Source organism: Petromyzon marinus, assembly GCF_048934315.1.
Source record: "Petromyzon marinus isolate PM22_M1 ecotype Great Lakes invasive population chromosome 76 unlocalized genomic scaffold, UKy_Petmar_22M1.pri1.0 chr76_unloc.3, whole genome shotgun sequence".
NCBI classification, from domain to species: Eukaryota; Metazoa; Chordata; class Hyperoartia; order Petromyzontiformes; family Petromyzontidae; genus Petromyzon; species Petromyzon marinus.
In genome coordinates, this window is record NW_027422620.1 from 807,890 (window position 1) to 821,881 (window position 13,992).

Here is a 13,992-nt window from a genome sequence, read left to right on the forward strand (position 1 = left end):
TGTGTATGTGGTTGAGCGGGTGGGTGAGTGAGTGAGCGGGTGAGTGTGTATGTGGTTGAGCGGGTGGATGGGTGAGTGAGTGAGCGGGTGAGTGTGTATGTGGTTGAGCGGGTGGGTGGGTGAGTGAGTGAGCGGGTGAGTGTGTATGTGGTTGAGCGGGTGGGTGAGTGAGTGAGTGAGCGGGTGAGTGTGTATGTGGTTGAGCGGGTGAGTGAGTGAGTGAGTGAGCGGGTGAGTGTGTATGTGGTTGAGCGGGTGGGTGGGTGAGTGAGCGGGTGAGTGTGTATGTGGTTGAGCGGGTGGGTGAGTGAGTGAGCGTGTGAGTGTGTATGTGGTTGAGCGGGTGAGTGAGTGAGTGTGTGAGTGTGTATGTGGTTGAGCGGGTGGGTGAGTGAGTGAGTGAGCGGGTGAGTGTGTATGTGGTTGAGCGGGTGGGTGAGTGAGTGAGCGTGTGAGTGTGTATGTGGTTGAGCGGGTGAGTGAGTGAGTGAGCGTGTGAGTGTGTATGTGGTTGAGCGGGTGAGTGAGTGAGTGAGTGGGTGAGTGTGTATGTGGTTGAGCGGGTGGGTGAGTGAGCGGGTGAGTGTGTATGTGGTTGAGCGGGTGGGTGAGTGAGTGAGTGAGCGGGTGAGTGTGTATGTGGTTGAGCGGGTGAGTGAGTGAGTGAGTGAGCGGGTGAGTGTGTATGTGGTTGAGCGGGTGGGTGGGTGAGTGAGCGGGTGAGTGTGTATGTGGTTGAGCGGGTGGGTGAGTGAGTGAGTGAGCGGGTGAGTGTGTATGTGATTGAGCGGGTGAGTGAGTGAGTGAGTGAGCGGGTGAGTGTGTATGTGGTTGAGCGGGTGGGGGGGTGAGTGAGTGAGCAGGTGAGTGTGTATGTGGTTGAGCGGGTGGGTGAGTGAGTGAGTGAGCGTGTGAGTGTGTATGTGGTTGAGCGGGTGAGTGAGTGAGTGAGTGAGCGTGTGAGTGTGTACGTGGTTGAGCGGGTGAGTGAGTGAGTGAGTGGGTGAGTGTGTATGTGGTTGAGCGGGTGGGTGAGTGAGTGAGTGAGCATGTGAGTGTGTATGTGGTTGAGCGGGTGGGTGAGTGAGTGAGTGAGTGAGCGTGTGAGTGTGTATGTGGTTGAGCGGGTGAGTGAGTGAGTGAGCGGGTGAGTGTGTATGTGGTTGAGCGGGTGGGTGAGTGAGTGAGTGAGCGTGTGAGTGTGTATGTGGTTGAGCGGGTGGGTGAGTGAGTGAGTGAGCAGGTGAGTGTGTATGTGGTTGAGCGGGTGGGTGAGTGAGTGAGTGAGCGTGTGAGTGTGTATGTGGTTGAGCGGGTGAGTGAGTGAGTGAGCGTGTGAGTGTGTATGTGGTTGAGCGGGTGAGTGAGTGAGTGAGCGTGTGAGTGTGTACGTGGTTGAGCGGGTGAGTGAGTGAGTGAGTGGGTGAGTGTGTATGTGGTTGAGCGGGTGGGTGGGTGAGTGAGTGAGCGGGTGAGTGTGTATGTGGTTGAGCGGGTGGGTGAGTGAGTGAGTGAGCGTGTGAGTGTGTATGTGGTTGAGCGGGTGGGTGAGTGAGTGAGTGAGCGTGTGAGTGTGTATGTGGTTGAGCGGGTGAGTGAGTGAGTGAGTGAGTGAGCGGGTGAGTGTGTATGTGGTTGAGCGGGTGGGTGAGTGAGTGAGCGTGTGAGTGTGTATGTGGTTGAGCGGGTGGGTGAGTGAGTGAGTGAGCGGGTGAGTGTGTATGTGGTTGAGCGAGTGAGTGAGTGAGTGAGCGTGTGAGTGTGTATGTGGTTGAGCGGGTGGGTGAGTGAGTGAGCGGGTGAGTGTGTATGTGGTTGAGCGAGTGAGTGAGTGAGTGAGCGTGTGAGCGGGTGGGTGAGTGTGAGTGAGCGGGTGGGTGAGTGTGTGAGTGAGCGGGTGAGTGAGTGAGCAGGTGAGTACGTGAGTGAGCGAGTAGGTGGGTGGGTGTGAGTAAGTGAGCGGGTGGGTGAGTGAGCGGGTGGGTGAGTGTGAGTGAGCGGGTGGGTGAGTGCGTGAGTGAGCGGGTGGGTGAGTGTGTGAGTGAGCGGGTGGGTGAGTGTGAGTGAGCGGGTGGGTGAGTGTGAGTAAGCGGGCAAGTGTGTGAGTGAGTGAGCGGGTGGTTGAGTGTGAGTGGGTGAGTGAGCGGATGGGTGAGTGTGTGAGTGAGTGGGTGGGTGAGTGAGTGAGTGAGCGGGTGAGTGTGTACGTGGTTGAACGGGTGGGTGGGTGAGTGAGTGAGCGGGTGAGTGTGTATGTGGTTGAGCGGGTGAGTGAGTGAGTGAGTGAGCGTGTGCGTGTGTATGTGGTTGAGCGGGTGAGTGAGTGAGTGAGCGTGTGAGTGTGTATGTGGTTGAGTGGGTGGGTGAGTGAGTGAGCGTGTGAGTGTGTATGTGGTTGAGCGGTTGAGTGAGTGAGTGAGCGTGTGAGTGTGTATATGGTTGAGCGGGTGAGTGAGTGAGTGAGCGGGTGAGTGTGTATGTGGTTGAGCGGGTGGGTGAGTGAGTGAGTGAGCGTGTGAGTGTGTATGTGGTTGAGCGGGTGGGTGAGTGAGTGAGTGAGCGTGTGAGTGTGTATGTGGTTGAGCGGGTGAGTGAGTGAGTGAGCGGGTGAGTGTGTATGTGGTTGAGCGGGTGGGTGAGTGAGTGAGTGAGCGTGTGAGTGTGTATGTGGTTGAGCGGGTGGGTGAGTGAGTGAGTGAGCAGGTGAGTGTGTATGTGGTTGAGCGGGTGGGTGAGTGAGTGAGTGAGCGTGTGAGTGTGTATGTGGTTGAGCGGGTGAGTGAGTGAGTGAGCGTGTGAGTGTGTATGTGGTTGAGCGGGTGAGTGAGTGAGTGAGCGTGTGAGTGTGTACGTGGTTGAGCGGGTGAGTGAGTGAGTGAGTGGGTGAGTGTGTATGTGGTTGAGCGGGTGGGTGGGTGAGTGAGTGAGCGGGTGAGTGTGTATGTGGTTGAGCGGGTGGGTGAGTGAGTGAGTGAGCGTGTGAGTGTGTATGTGGTTGAGCGGGTGGGTGAGTGAGTGAGTGAGCGTGTGAGTGTGTATGTGGTTGAGCGGGTGAGTGAGTGAGTGAGTGAGCGGGTGAGTGTGTATGTGGTTGAGCGGGTGGGTGAGTGAGTGAGCGTGTGAGTGTGTATGTGGTTGAGCGGGTGGGTGAGTGAGTGAGTGAGCGGGTGAGTGTGTATGTGGTTGAGCGAGTGAGTGAGTGAGTGAGCGTGTGAGTGTGTATGTGGTTGAGCGGGTGGGTGAGTGAGTGAGCGGGTGAGTGTGTATGTGGTTGAGCGAGTGAGTGAGTGAGTGAGCGTGTGAGCGGGTGGGTGAGTGTGAGTGAGCGGGTGGGTGAGTGTGTGAGTGAGCGGGTGAGTGAGTGAGCAGGTGAGTACGTGAGTGAGCGAGTAGGTGGGTGGGTGTGAGTAAGTGAGCGGGTGGGTGAGTGAGCGGGTGGGTGAGTGTGAGTGAGCGGGTGGGTGAGTGCGTGAGTGAGCGGGTGGGTGAGTGTGTGAGTGAGCGGGTGGGTGAGTGTGAGTGAGCGGGTGGGTGAGTGTGAGTAAGCGGGCAAGTGTGTGAGTGAGTGAGCGGGTGGTTGAGTGTGAGTGGGTGAGTGAGCGGATGGGTGAGTGTGTGAGTGAGTGGGTGGGTGAGTGAGTGAGTGAGCGGGTGAGTGTGTACGTGGTTGAACGGGTGGGTGGGTGAGTGAGTGAGCGGGTGAGTGTGTATGTGGTTGAGCGGGTGAGTGAGTGAGTGAGTGAGCGTGTGCGTGTGTATGTGGTTGAGCGGGTGAGTGAGTGAGTGAGCGTGTGAGTGTGTATGTGGTTGAGTGGGTGGGTGAGTGAGTGAGCGTGTGAGTGTGTATGTGGTTGAGCGGTTGAGTGAGTGAGTGAGCGTGTGAGTGTGTATATGGTTGAGCGGGTGAGTGAGTGAGTGAGTGAGCGTGTGAGTGTGTATGTGGTTGAGCGGGTGGGTGAGTGAGTGAGCGGGTGAGTGTGTATGTGGTTGAGCGGGTGGGTGAGTGAGTGAGTGAGTGAGCGGGTGAGTGTGTATGTGGTTGAGCGAGTGGGTGGGTGAGTGAGTGAGCAGGTGAGTGTGAATGTGGTTGAGCGGGTGGGTGAGTGAGTGAGCGGGTGAGTGTGTATGTGGTTGAGCGGGTGAGTGAGTGAGTGTGTGAGTGTGTATGTGGTTGAGCGGGTGGGTGAGTGAGTGAGTGAGCGTGTGAGTGTGTATGTGGTTGAGCGGGTGAGTGAGTGAGTGAGTGGGTGAGTGTGTATGTGGTTGAGCGGGTGGGTGGGTGAGTGAGTGAGCGGGTGAGTGTGTATGTGGTTGAGCGGGTGGGTGAGTGAGTGAGTGAGCGTGTGAGTGTGTATGTGGTTGAGCGGGTGGGTGAGTGAGTGAGTGAGCGTGTGAGTGTGTATGTGGTTGAGCGGGTGAGTGAGTGAGTGAGTGAGTGAGCGGGTGAGTGTGTATGTGGTTGAGCGGGTGGGTGAGTGAGTGAGCGTGTGAGTGTGTATGTGGTTGAGCGGGTGGGTGAGTGAGTGAGTGAGCGGGTGAGTGTGTATGTGGTTGAGCGAGTGAGTGAGTGAGTGAGCGTGTGAGTGTGTATGTGGTTGAGCGGGTGGGTGAGTGAGTGAGCGGGTGAGTGTGTATGTGGTTGAGCGAGTGAGTGAGTGAGTGAGCGTGTGAGCGGGTGGGTGAGTGTGAGTGAGCGGGTGGGTGAGTGTGTGAGTGAGCGGGTGAGTGAGTGAGCAGGTGAGTACGTGAGTGAGCGAGTAGGTGGGTGGGTGTGAGTAAGTGAGCGGGTGGGTGAGTGAGCGGGTGGGTGAGTGTGAGTGAGCGGGTGGGTGAGTGCGTGAGTGAGCGGGTGGGTGAGTGTGTGAGTGAGCGGGTGGGTGAGTGTGAGTGAGCGGGTGGGTGAGTGTGAGTAAGCGGGCAAGTGTGTGAGTGAGTGAGCGGGTGGTTGAGTGTGAGTGGGTGAGTGAGCGGATGGGTGAGTGTGTGAGTGAGTGGGTGGGTGAGTGAGTGAGTGAGCGGGTGAGTGTGTACGTGGTTGAACGGGTGGGTGGGTGAGTGAGTGAGCGGGTGAGTGTGTATGTGGTTGAGCGGGTGAGTGAGTGAGTGAGCGTGTGCGTGTGTATGTGGTTGAGCGGGTGAGTGAGTGAGTGAGCGTGTGAGTGTGTATGTGGTTGAGTGGGTGGGTGAGTGAGTGAGCGTGTGAGTGTGTATGTGGTTGAGCGGTTGAGTGAGTGAGTGAGCGTGTGAGTGTGTATATGGTTGAGCGGGTGAGTGAGTGAGTGAGCGTGTGAGTGTGTATGTGGTTGAGCGGGTGGGTGAGTGAGTGAGCGGGTGAGTGTGTATGTGGTTGAGCGGGTGGGTGAGTGAGTGAGTGAGTGAGCGGGTGAGTGTGTATGTGGTTGAGCGAGTGGGTGGGTGAGTGAGTGAGCAGGTGAGTGTGAATGTGGTTGAGCGGGTGGGTGAGTGAGTGAGCGGGTGAGTGTGTATGTGGTTGAGCGGGTGAGTGAGTGAGTGTGTGAGTGTGTATGTGGTTGAGCGGGTGGGTGAGTGAGTGAGTGAGCGTGTGAGTGTGTATGTGGTTGAGCGGGTGGGTGGGTGAGTGAGTGAGCGAGTGGGCGAGTGTGTGAGTGAGCGGGTGAGTGAGTGAGCGGGTGGGTGAGTGTGTGAGTGAGCGGGTGGGTGAGTGTGAGCGAGCGGGTGAGCGAGTGCGTGAGTGAGTGGGCGAGTAGGTGGGTGGGTGAGTGAGTGAGCGGGTGGGCGAGTGTGTGAGTGAGCGGGTGAGTGAGTGGGTGGGTGAGTGTGAGTGAGCGGGTGAGTGCGTGAGTGAGTGAGCGAGTGAGCGGGTGGGTGAGTGTGAGTGGGTGAGTGAGTGGGTGGGTGAGTGTGAGCGAGCTGGTGAGTGAGTGAGCGGATGGGCGAGTATGTGAATAAGCGGGTGGGTGAGTGTGAGCGAGCGGGTGGGTGAGTGTGAGCGAGTGAGCGAGTGAGTGAGCGGGTGGGTGAGTGTGAGTGAGCGGGTGGTGAGCGGGTGGGTGAGTGAGCGGATGGGTGAGTGTGTGAATGAGTGAGTGAGTGGGTGAGTGCGTGAGTGAGTGAGCGTGTGAGCGGGTGGGTGAGTGCGAGTGAGCGGGTGGGTGAGTGTGGGTGAGTGAGCGGGTGGGTGAGTGTGAGTGAGCGAGTGAGTGAGCGGGTGGGTGAGTGCGTGAGTGAGAGTGTGGGTGAGTGTGGGTGAGTGTGAGTGAGCGAGTGAGCGGGTGAGTGAGTGCGTGTGGGTGAGTGTGAGTGAGTGAGCGGGTGAGTGAGTGAGTGAGTGCGTGGGTGAGCGAGTGAGTGAGTGAGTGAGCGGGCACCTGGAAGTGGAGTTTCCCGCCGTAGCCGAAGGAGTGGAACTCCTTGCCGGAGAGGCGCCGTTCCACCTCCTCGCGGTGGGGGTCCAGGCACGGTACGTCTGCGGCACGCACCGCGCCAAACACGGAGAGGGCACGGCGGAGGACAGCCTCACTCGGCCGGTCGGCTACACACAGAGAGAGGGAGGGAGACGCTCACTCATCACTGGTGGTGGTGACGGTGGTGGTGGTGGTGGTGATGACGGTGGTGGTGGTGGCGGTGGTGGTGACAGTGGTGGTGGTGACGGTGGTGACGGTGGTGACGGTGGTGGTGACGGTGGTGGTCTTGGTGACGGTGGTGATGGTGGTGGTGGTGACGGTGGTGGTGACGGTGACGGTGGTGGTGACGGTGGTGACGGTGGTGACGGTGGTGACGGTGTTGACGGTGGTGGTGGTGGGGATGGTGGTGGTGACGGTGGTGGTGGTGGTGGTGACGGTGGTGGTGACGATGATGGTGGTGGTGACGGTGGTGGTGACGGTGATGGTGGTGACGGTGATGGTGGTGATGGTGGTGGTGACGGTGGTGGTGACGGTGGTGGTGACGGTGGTGTTGGTGGTGGTGGTGACGGTGGTGGTGGTGACGGTGGTGTTGGTGGTGACGGTGGTGGTGACGGTGGTGGTGTTGGTGGTGGTGGTGACGGTGGTGGTGGTGACGGTGGTGTTGGTGGTGACGGTGGTGTTGGTGGTGGTGGTGACGGTGGTGGTGGTGGTGGTGTTGGTGGTGGTGACGGTGGTGTTGGTGGTGGTGTTGGTGGACTCACGGTCCGTGGCGCCGGGCTCTGCGAACCAGCGGCAGGGGAGGCCCTGCAGGTGGAGCGTGTCCGGCCGCTCGCCCGCCACACGCTCGTCCATGTCGCTCGCCCCACGGAAGAACGACTCCCAGTCAGGGCGCGTGGGGAAGTCGTCCCTAGCAGCTGACGCTCGCACCTGCATGGGGGGGGGGGGTGGACAATGTCACGTGGTGGGGGGTGGACAACGTCACGTGGTGTGGGGGGGTGGACAATGTCACGTGGTGGGGGGGGGGGGGGTGGACAATGTCACGTGGTGGGGGGTGGACAACGTCACGTGGTGGGGGGTGGACAATGTCATGTGGTGAGGGGTGGACAACGTCACGTGGTGGGAGGAGGGAGTGGGCAGGCTGTGTATGGCTGTGTGTGTGTGGCTGTGTGTGTGTGGCTGTGTGTGTGTGGCTGTGTGTGTGTGGCTGTGTGTGTGTGGCTGTGTGTGTGTGGCTGTGTGTGTGTGGCTGTGTGTGTGTGGCTGTGTGTGTGTGGCTGTGTGTGTGTGGCTGTGTGTGTGTGGCTGTGTGTGTATGGCTGTGTGTGTATGGCTGTGTGTATGGCTGTGTGTATGGCTGTGTGTGTAGGGCTGTGTGTGTAGGGCTGTGTGTGTGTGGCTGTGTGTGTGTGGCTGTGTGTGTGTGGCTGTGTGTATGGCTGTGTGTGGCTGTGTGTGTAGGGCTGTGTGTGTGTTGCTGTGTGTGTGTGGCTGTGTGTGTATGGCTGTGTGTGTGTGGCTGTGTGTGTATGGCTGTGTGTATGGCTGTGTGTGTATGGCTGTGTGTGTATGGCTGTGTGTGTGGCTGTGTGTGTGTGGCTGTGTGTGTGTGGCTGTGTGTGTGTGGCTGTGTGTGTATGGCTGTGTGTGTGTGGCTGTGTGTGTATGGCTGTGTGTATGGCTGTGTGTGTATGGCTGTGTGTGTATGGCTGTGTGTGTATGGCTGTGTGTGTGGCTGTGTGTGTAAGGCTGTGTGTGTGTGGCTGTGTGTGTGTGGCTGTGTGTGTATGGCTGTGTGTGTATGGCTGTGTGTATGGCTGTGTGTGTGGCTGTGTGTGTATGGCTGTGTGTGTATGGCTGTGTGTGTATGGCTGTGTGTGTATGGCTGTGTGTGTATGGCTGTGTGTGTATGGCTGTGTGTATGGCTGTGTGTGTAGGGCTGTGTGTATGGCTGTGTGTGTGTGGCTGTGTGTGTGGCTGTGTGTAGGACTGTGTGTATGGCTGTGTGTGTGTGTGGCTGTGTGTGTGGCTGTGTGTGTGTGGCTGTGTGTGTGGCTGTGTGTGTAGGGCTGTGTGTGTATGGCTGTGTGTGTGTGGCTGTGTGTGTGTGTGTGTGGCTGTGTGTATGGTTGTGTGTGGCTGTGTGTGTATGGCTGTGTGTGTGTGGCTGTGTGTGTATGGCTGTGTGTGTATGGCTGTGTGTATGGCTGTGTGTGTGGCTGTGTGTGTGTGGCTGTGTGTGTATGGCTGTGTGTGTATGGCTGTGTGTATGGCTGTGTGTGTGGCTGTGTGTGTGTGGCTGTGTGTGTGTGGCTGTGTGTATGGCTGTGTGTATGGCTGTGTGTGGCTGTGTGTGGCTGTGTGTGTGTGGCTGTGTGTGTATGGCTGTGTGTGGCTGTGTGTGTAGGGCTGTGTGTGTATGGCTGTGTGTGTGTGGCTGTGTGTGTGTGGCTGTGTGTGTGTGGCTGTGTGTGTATGGCTGTGTGTATGGCTGTGTGTGTATGGCTGTGTGTGTATGGCTGTGTGTGTGGCTGTGTGTGGCTGTGTGTGTGGCTGTGTGTGTATGGCTGTGTGTGTATGGCTGTGTGTGTATGGCTGTGTGTGTGGCTGTGTGTGTATGGCTGTGTGTGTATGGCTGTGTGTGTATGGCTGTGTGTGTATGGCTGTGTGTATGGCTGTGTGTGTAGGGCTGTGTGTGTGTGGCTGTGTGTGTTTGGCTGTGTGTAGGACTGTGTGTATGGCTGTGTGTGTATGGCTGTGTGTGTGTGGCTGTGTGTGTGTGGCTGTGTGTGTGTGGCTGTGTGGCTGTGTGTATGGCTGTGTGTGTATGGCTGTGTGTGTGTGGCTGTGTGTGTGTGGCTGTGTGTGTATGGCTGTGTGTGTGTGGCTGTGTGTGTATGGCTGTGTGTATGGCTGTGTGTGTATGGCTGTGTGTGTATGGCTGTGTGTGTATGGCTGTGTGTGTGGCTGTGTGTGTAAGGCTGTGTGTGTGTGGCTGTGTGTGTGTGGCTGTGTGTGTATGGCTGTGTGTGTATGGCTGTGTGTATGGCTGTGTGTGTGGCTGTGTGTGTATGGCTGTGTGTGTATGGCTGTGTGTGTATGGCTGTGTGTGTATGGCTGTGTGTGTATGGCTGTGTGTGTATGGCTGTGTGTATGGCTGTGTGTGTAGGGCTGTGTGTATGGCTGTGTGTGTGTGGCTGTGTGTGTGGCTGTGTGTAGGACTGTGTGTATGGCTGTGTGTGTGTGTGGCTGTGTGTGTGGCTGTGTGTGTGTGGCTGTGTGTGTGGCTGTGTGTGTAGGGCTGTGTGTGTATGGCTGTGTGTGTGTGGCTGTGTGTGTGTGTGTGTGGCTGTGTGTATGGTTGTGTGTGGCTGTGTGTGTATGGCTGTGTGTGTGTGGCTGTGTGTGTATGGCTGTGTGTGTATGGCTGTGTGTATGGCTGTGTGTGTGGCTGTGTGTGTGTGGCTGTGTGTGTATGGCTGTGTGTGTATGGCTGTGTGTATGGCTGTGTGTGTGGCTGTGTGTGTGTGGCTGTGTGTGTGTGGCTGTGTGTATGGCTGTGTGTATGGCTGTGTGTGGCTGTGTGTGGCTGTGTGTGTGTGGCTGTGTGTGTATGGCTGTGTGTGGCTGTGTGTGTAGGGCTGTGTGTGTATGGCTGTGTGTGTGTGGCTGTGTGTGTGTGGCTGTGTGTGTGTGGCTGTGTGTGTATGGCTGTGTGTATGGCTGTGTGTGTATGGCTGTGTGTGTATGGCTGTGTGTGTGGCTGTGTGTGGCTGTGTGTGTGGCTGTGTGTGTATGGCTGTGTGTGTATGGCTGTGTGTGTATGGCTGTGTGTGTGGCTGTGTGTGTATGGCTGTGTGTGTATGGCTGTGTGTGTATGGCTGTGTGTGTATGGCTGTGTGTATGGCTGTGTGTGTAGGGCTGTGTGTGTGTGGCTGTGTGTGTTTGGCTGTGTGTAGGACTGTGTGTATGGCTGTGTGTGTATGGCTGTGTGTGTGTGGCTGTGTGTGTGTGGCTGTGTGTGTGTGGCTGTGTGGCTGTGTGTATGGCTGTGTGTGTATGGCTGTGTGTGTGTGGCTGTGTGTGTATGGCTGTGTGTGTATGGCTGTGTGTGTGACTGTGTGTGTGACTGTGTGTGTGGCTGTGTGTATAGGGCTGTGTGTGTAGGGCTGTGTGTGTGGTTGTGTGTATGGCTGTGTGTACGGCTGTGTAAGTGTGGCTGTGTGGCTGTGTGTGTGTATGGCTGTGTGTGTGTGGCTGTGTGTGTGGCTGTGTGTGTATGGCTGTGTGTGTATGGCTGTGTGTGTGGCTGTGTGTATGGCTGTATGGCTGTGTGTGTGTGGCTGTGTGTGTGTGTTGCACCTTGAGTGTCTCTGTGAAGCCACTCAGTTTGATGTTTTTGCCGTCGAGGCGCGAGGCGAGGGCGTGGACGGCGGCACGTGTCTCCACCTCGCCCTCGAAGCGGAGCACCTCCAGCGAGCTCTTGGCTACGCGGAGCACCGAGAAGTCGTCGGGCAGCGCCATCGCCTTCAGCCTCTCCATCACCTACACACACACAGATACACACACACACAGACACACACACAGATACACACACACAGATACACACACACACAGATACACACACACCCAGATACACACACACACACACAGATACACACACACAGACACACGCACATAAACACACAGACACACACATACACACACAGATACACACACACACAGACACACACACAGATACACACACAGATACACACACACACAGATACACACAGATATACACACACAGATACACACACACACAGATACACACACACACAGATACACACCACACAGATACACACACAGATACACAGATACACACACACAGATACACACACACAGATACACACACACACAGATACACACCACACAGATACACACACAGATACACACACACAGATACACAGATACACACACACACAGATACACACAGATACACACACACACACACAGATACACAGATACACAGACACACACACAGATACACACACAGATACACACACACACAGATACACAGATAGACACACACACACACAGACACAACAACAACAACCGCCATTCGCCACTAAGTGGCGGTGACGTCACCACGACGCTTGTGCCAGGCTATGTGCACCCTGAGGCCACGTGAAGTGTCGAACGCCCGCTGGCAGGAGGTCACGGGGCAGACCCAGGTGCCACGGGTCGACTGACTGAGATGACTGGCTGATGCACCACCTGTGCCCCCTACTGTGCCAACCTGCTGTGCTTTAGCCACCCGACGCTCCGCTCGCTGTTGTGAGCGTCGCTCCTCCGCCCTCCGTTGTTGTTGGAGGGCGACTGCCTCCAACTGCCCAGTAGCATCCTTCACGAGCCTCCTCCACAGAGGCCGATCTTGACACCGCTGGTACCAGTCATCGGCAAGTCCACTCAGCTCCACGTCCTCCTGTACCACATCACTCCATCTCTTCTCTAGCCCGTGCCGCGCCCGCTTAGCCCCCTCAATCCGGCCAAACAAAAGCTGTTTCGGCATGCGGTGGCTGGGCATGCGGGCTACATGACCCAGCCATCGCAGCCTTGCCTGCCGGAGGAGCTCACCGATGGGACCCTGCCCAGATCTTTCAAGGATTTGTGAGCTCCTCACACAATCCAGTCTGGTTAAACCCAGGATGGATCGTAGGCAGGTCAGCCTAAATGTTTCTAACCGGCGAAGATGTTCCATTAGGGGGGTCCACGTTTCGCAAGCGTAGAGAAGGGAGGGAATGACCGTGGCCGAGAAGACCTGAAGCTTAGTGCGGAGCGACAGACCAGGTAGCTTCCACACAGCGTTACGCAACCGATGAAAAGATATTGCCGCTCGACTGATTCGGAGTGAGACCTCTGCTGTTAAACTGGAGCCAGTCATAAGCACACTGCCCAGGTATGGGAAACTCTCCACTCTCTCCACAACTGCCCCATCACCGATTGGGAGTTGCGGGGGTGGAGTGTCCGATGGTACAAAATACCCAGGCAGGTGCTTAGTTTTGGTGGGGCTGATGGTAAGGCCCCACCTCTTAGTGGCACGCTCCAGTCTCAGCAGCAGCGTCTCCAACTCCTCCTCTGACTGAGCAGCTATTACCAAGTCATCAGCATACATAACGTGGTTGAGCAATAGGGAGCCATCCCTTGACCGCACCCGGGCATCGATTAGCCTCCCATTATATCTGTACCATATGGAGATTCCCCCGGTACAGCTATTGAAGGCTTCACGAACTACGTGGTCAAAATAGATGTTAAATAATGTGGGAGCCAGAGGACATCCCTGTCGCACCCCAAGGTGTACAGGGAATGGCTCTGACTCCCGGCCACGTAGTTTTACCCGGGCCCGCTCACCATCATGAAGGTCCTTAATGATCGTGAGCAGAGGGTCAGGTACTCCAAAAGCACGAAGAACGACCCAGAGCCCAGGCCTACTGATGGTATCATAGGCCTTGACCAGGTCAATAAAGCAGAGATGTAGGTCTTGTTGGAATTCCCTACACCTCTGCTGTAGCAGACGGACAGAAAATATGGCATCTGTGCAGGACCGCCCTTTCCTGAAACCGCATTGGGGCTCCGCAAGCCTCTCCTCAGCGTGCCTGGCAAGGCGATGCTGAATAATCCTTGCCAGGACCTTTCCCGGCACACTGAGGAGTGAGATGCCCCTGTAGTTGTTACAGTCTGTGCGGTCCCCCTTCTTAAAAAGGGGGACCACCAGGGCATCCTTCCAATCCTGCGGAACCCGTCCAGTGGTCCAGACTGTTGTTATGATGTCATATAGGGCAGTCTGTGCACAAACGCCACCCTCCCTCAGCATTTCGCTTGGGAGATCATCTCTGCCCGCTGCCTTTCCTGGTCTCAGACTCCGGATCGCCTTCAATACTTCCTCAGCAGATGGCACCTCAGCCAGCCACTCACAGGGGGTGACTTCATCCAATATTTGAGGCACCGCAGCCTCAGCAGGGTCATCCTCACTTTGTGCCACGATGTTTTCCTGGCTGAGGGATTTTCCCTCCCCCAGGACCTCACAGAAATGCTCAGCAAATCTGCGAACCTGTTCCTGGGGGTCGGAAATTGGATCACCGTTTTTTCCCCTAATGATGGTAATAGGTGTGGCGCTGCAGGTTACTTTTTTGATGGAGTTAAATAGCGATTTGTGATCACGGGCCACTGAGGCAGACTCCATCTCCTCAGCAACCCGCGACCACCACCCATCCTTGCAGCGCCTCACGGCTCTCCGAACCTCCGAGCGAAGGCTGCGGTAAGCCTCCTCATTCTCTGACGTGGGATTCTGTAGCCGATGACAGTGGGCCTGTCGCTTTTTCTCAACCATCCTGAACAACTCCTCTGTCATCCAGGGTGTCTGGGGAGGTCTGGACCGCGTACCCAAAGCAGCCATTGCAGCTGCATGAGTCACAGTCCTAAACCTCGCCCATTTACCCTCGACATCAGGAGGAGTCGGGGACGATGCCAATCCCAGCCGCAAGCGATGATGAAATTCTCGCTTGCAACTTTCATCAGATAACTGAGACCAGGCCACTTTAGGTTGGAATGGGGTCCTGGGTGTACACCC

At 56.7% G+C, this 13,992-nt stretch overlaps 1 protein-coding gene across 3 annotated transcripts in view; it reads right to left on the reverse strand.

Annotated features, from left to right (window-relative positions):
* The window catches only part of AKAP17A (A-kinase anchoring protein 17A), a 39,585-nt gene that overhangs the window by 8,460 nt on the left and 17,133 nt on the right, over positions 1-13,992 (reverse strand). For all 3 annotated transcript variants that reach the window (XM_076058560.1, XM_076058562.1, XM_076058559.1), the window contains 3 exons: positions 10,746-10,928; positions 7,148-7,313; positions 6,351-6,514 (listed from right to left, as the gene is read on the reverse strand). In XM_076058560.1, coding sequence (XP_075914675.1) covers positions 6,351-6,514; positions 7,148-7,313; positions 10,746-10,928 — 513 coding nt within the window. The remainder of the gene's footprint in view (positions 1-6,350; positions 6,515-7,147; positions 7,314-10,745; positions 10,929-13,992) is intronic.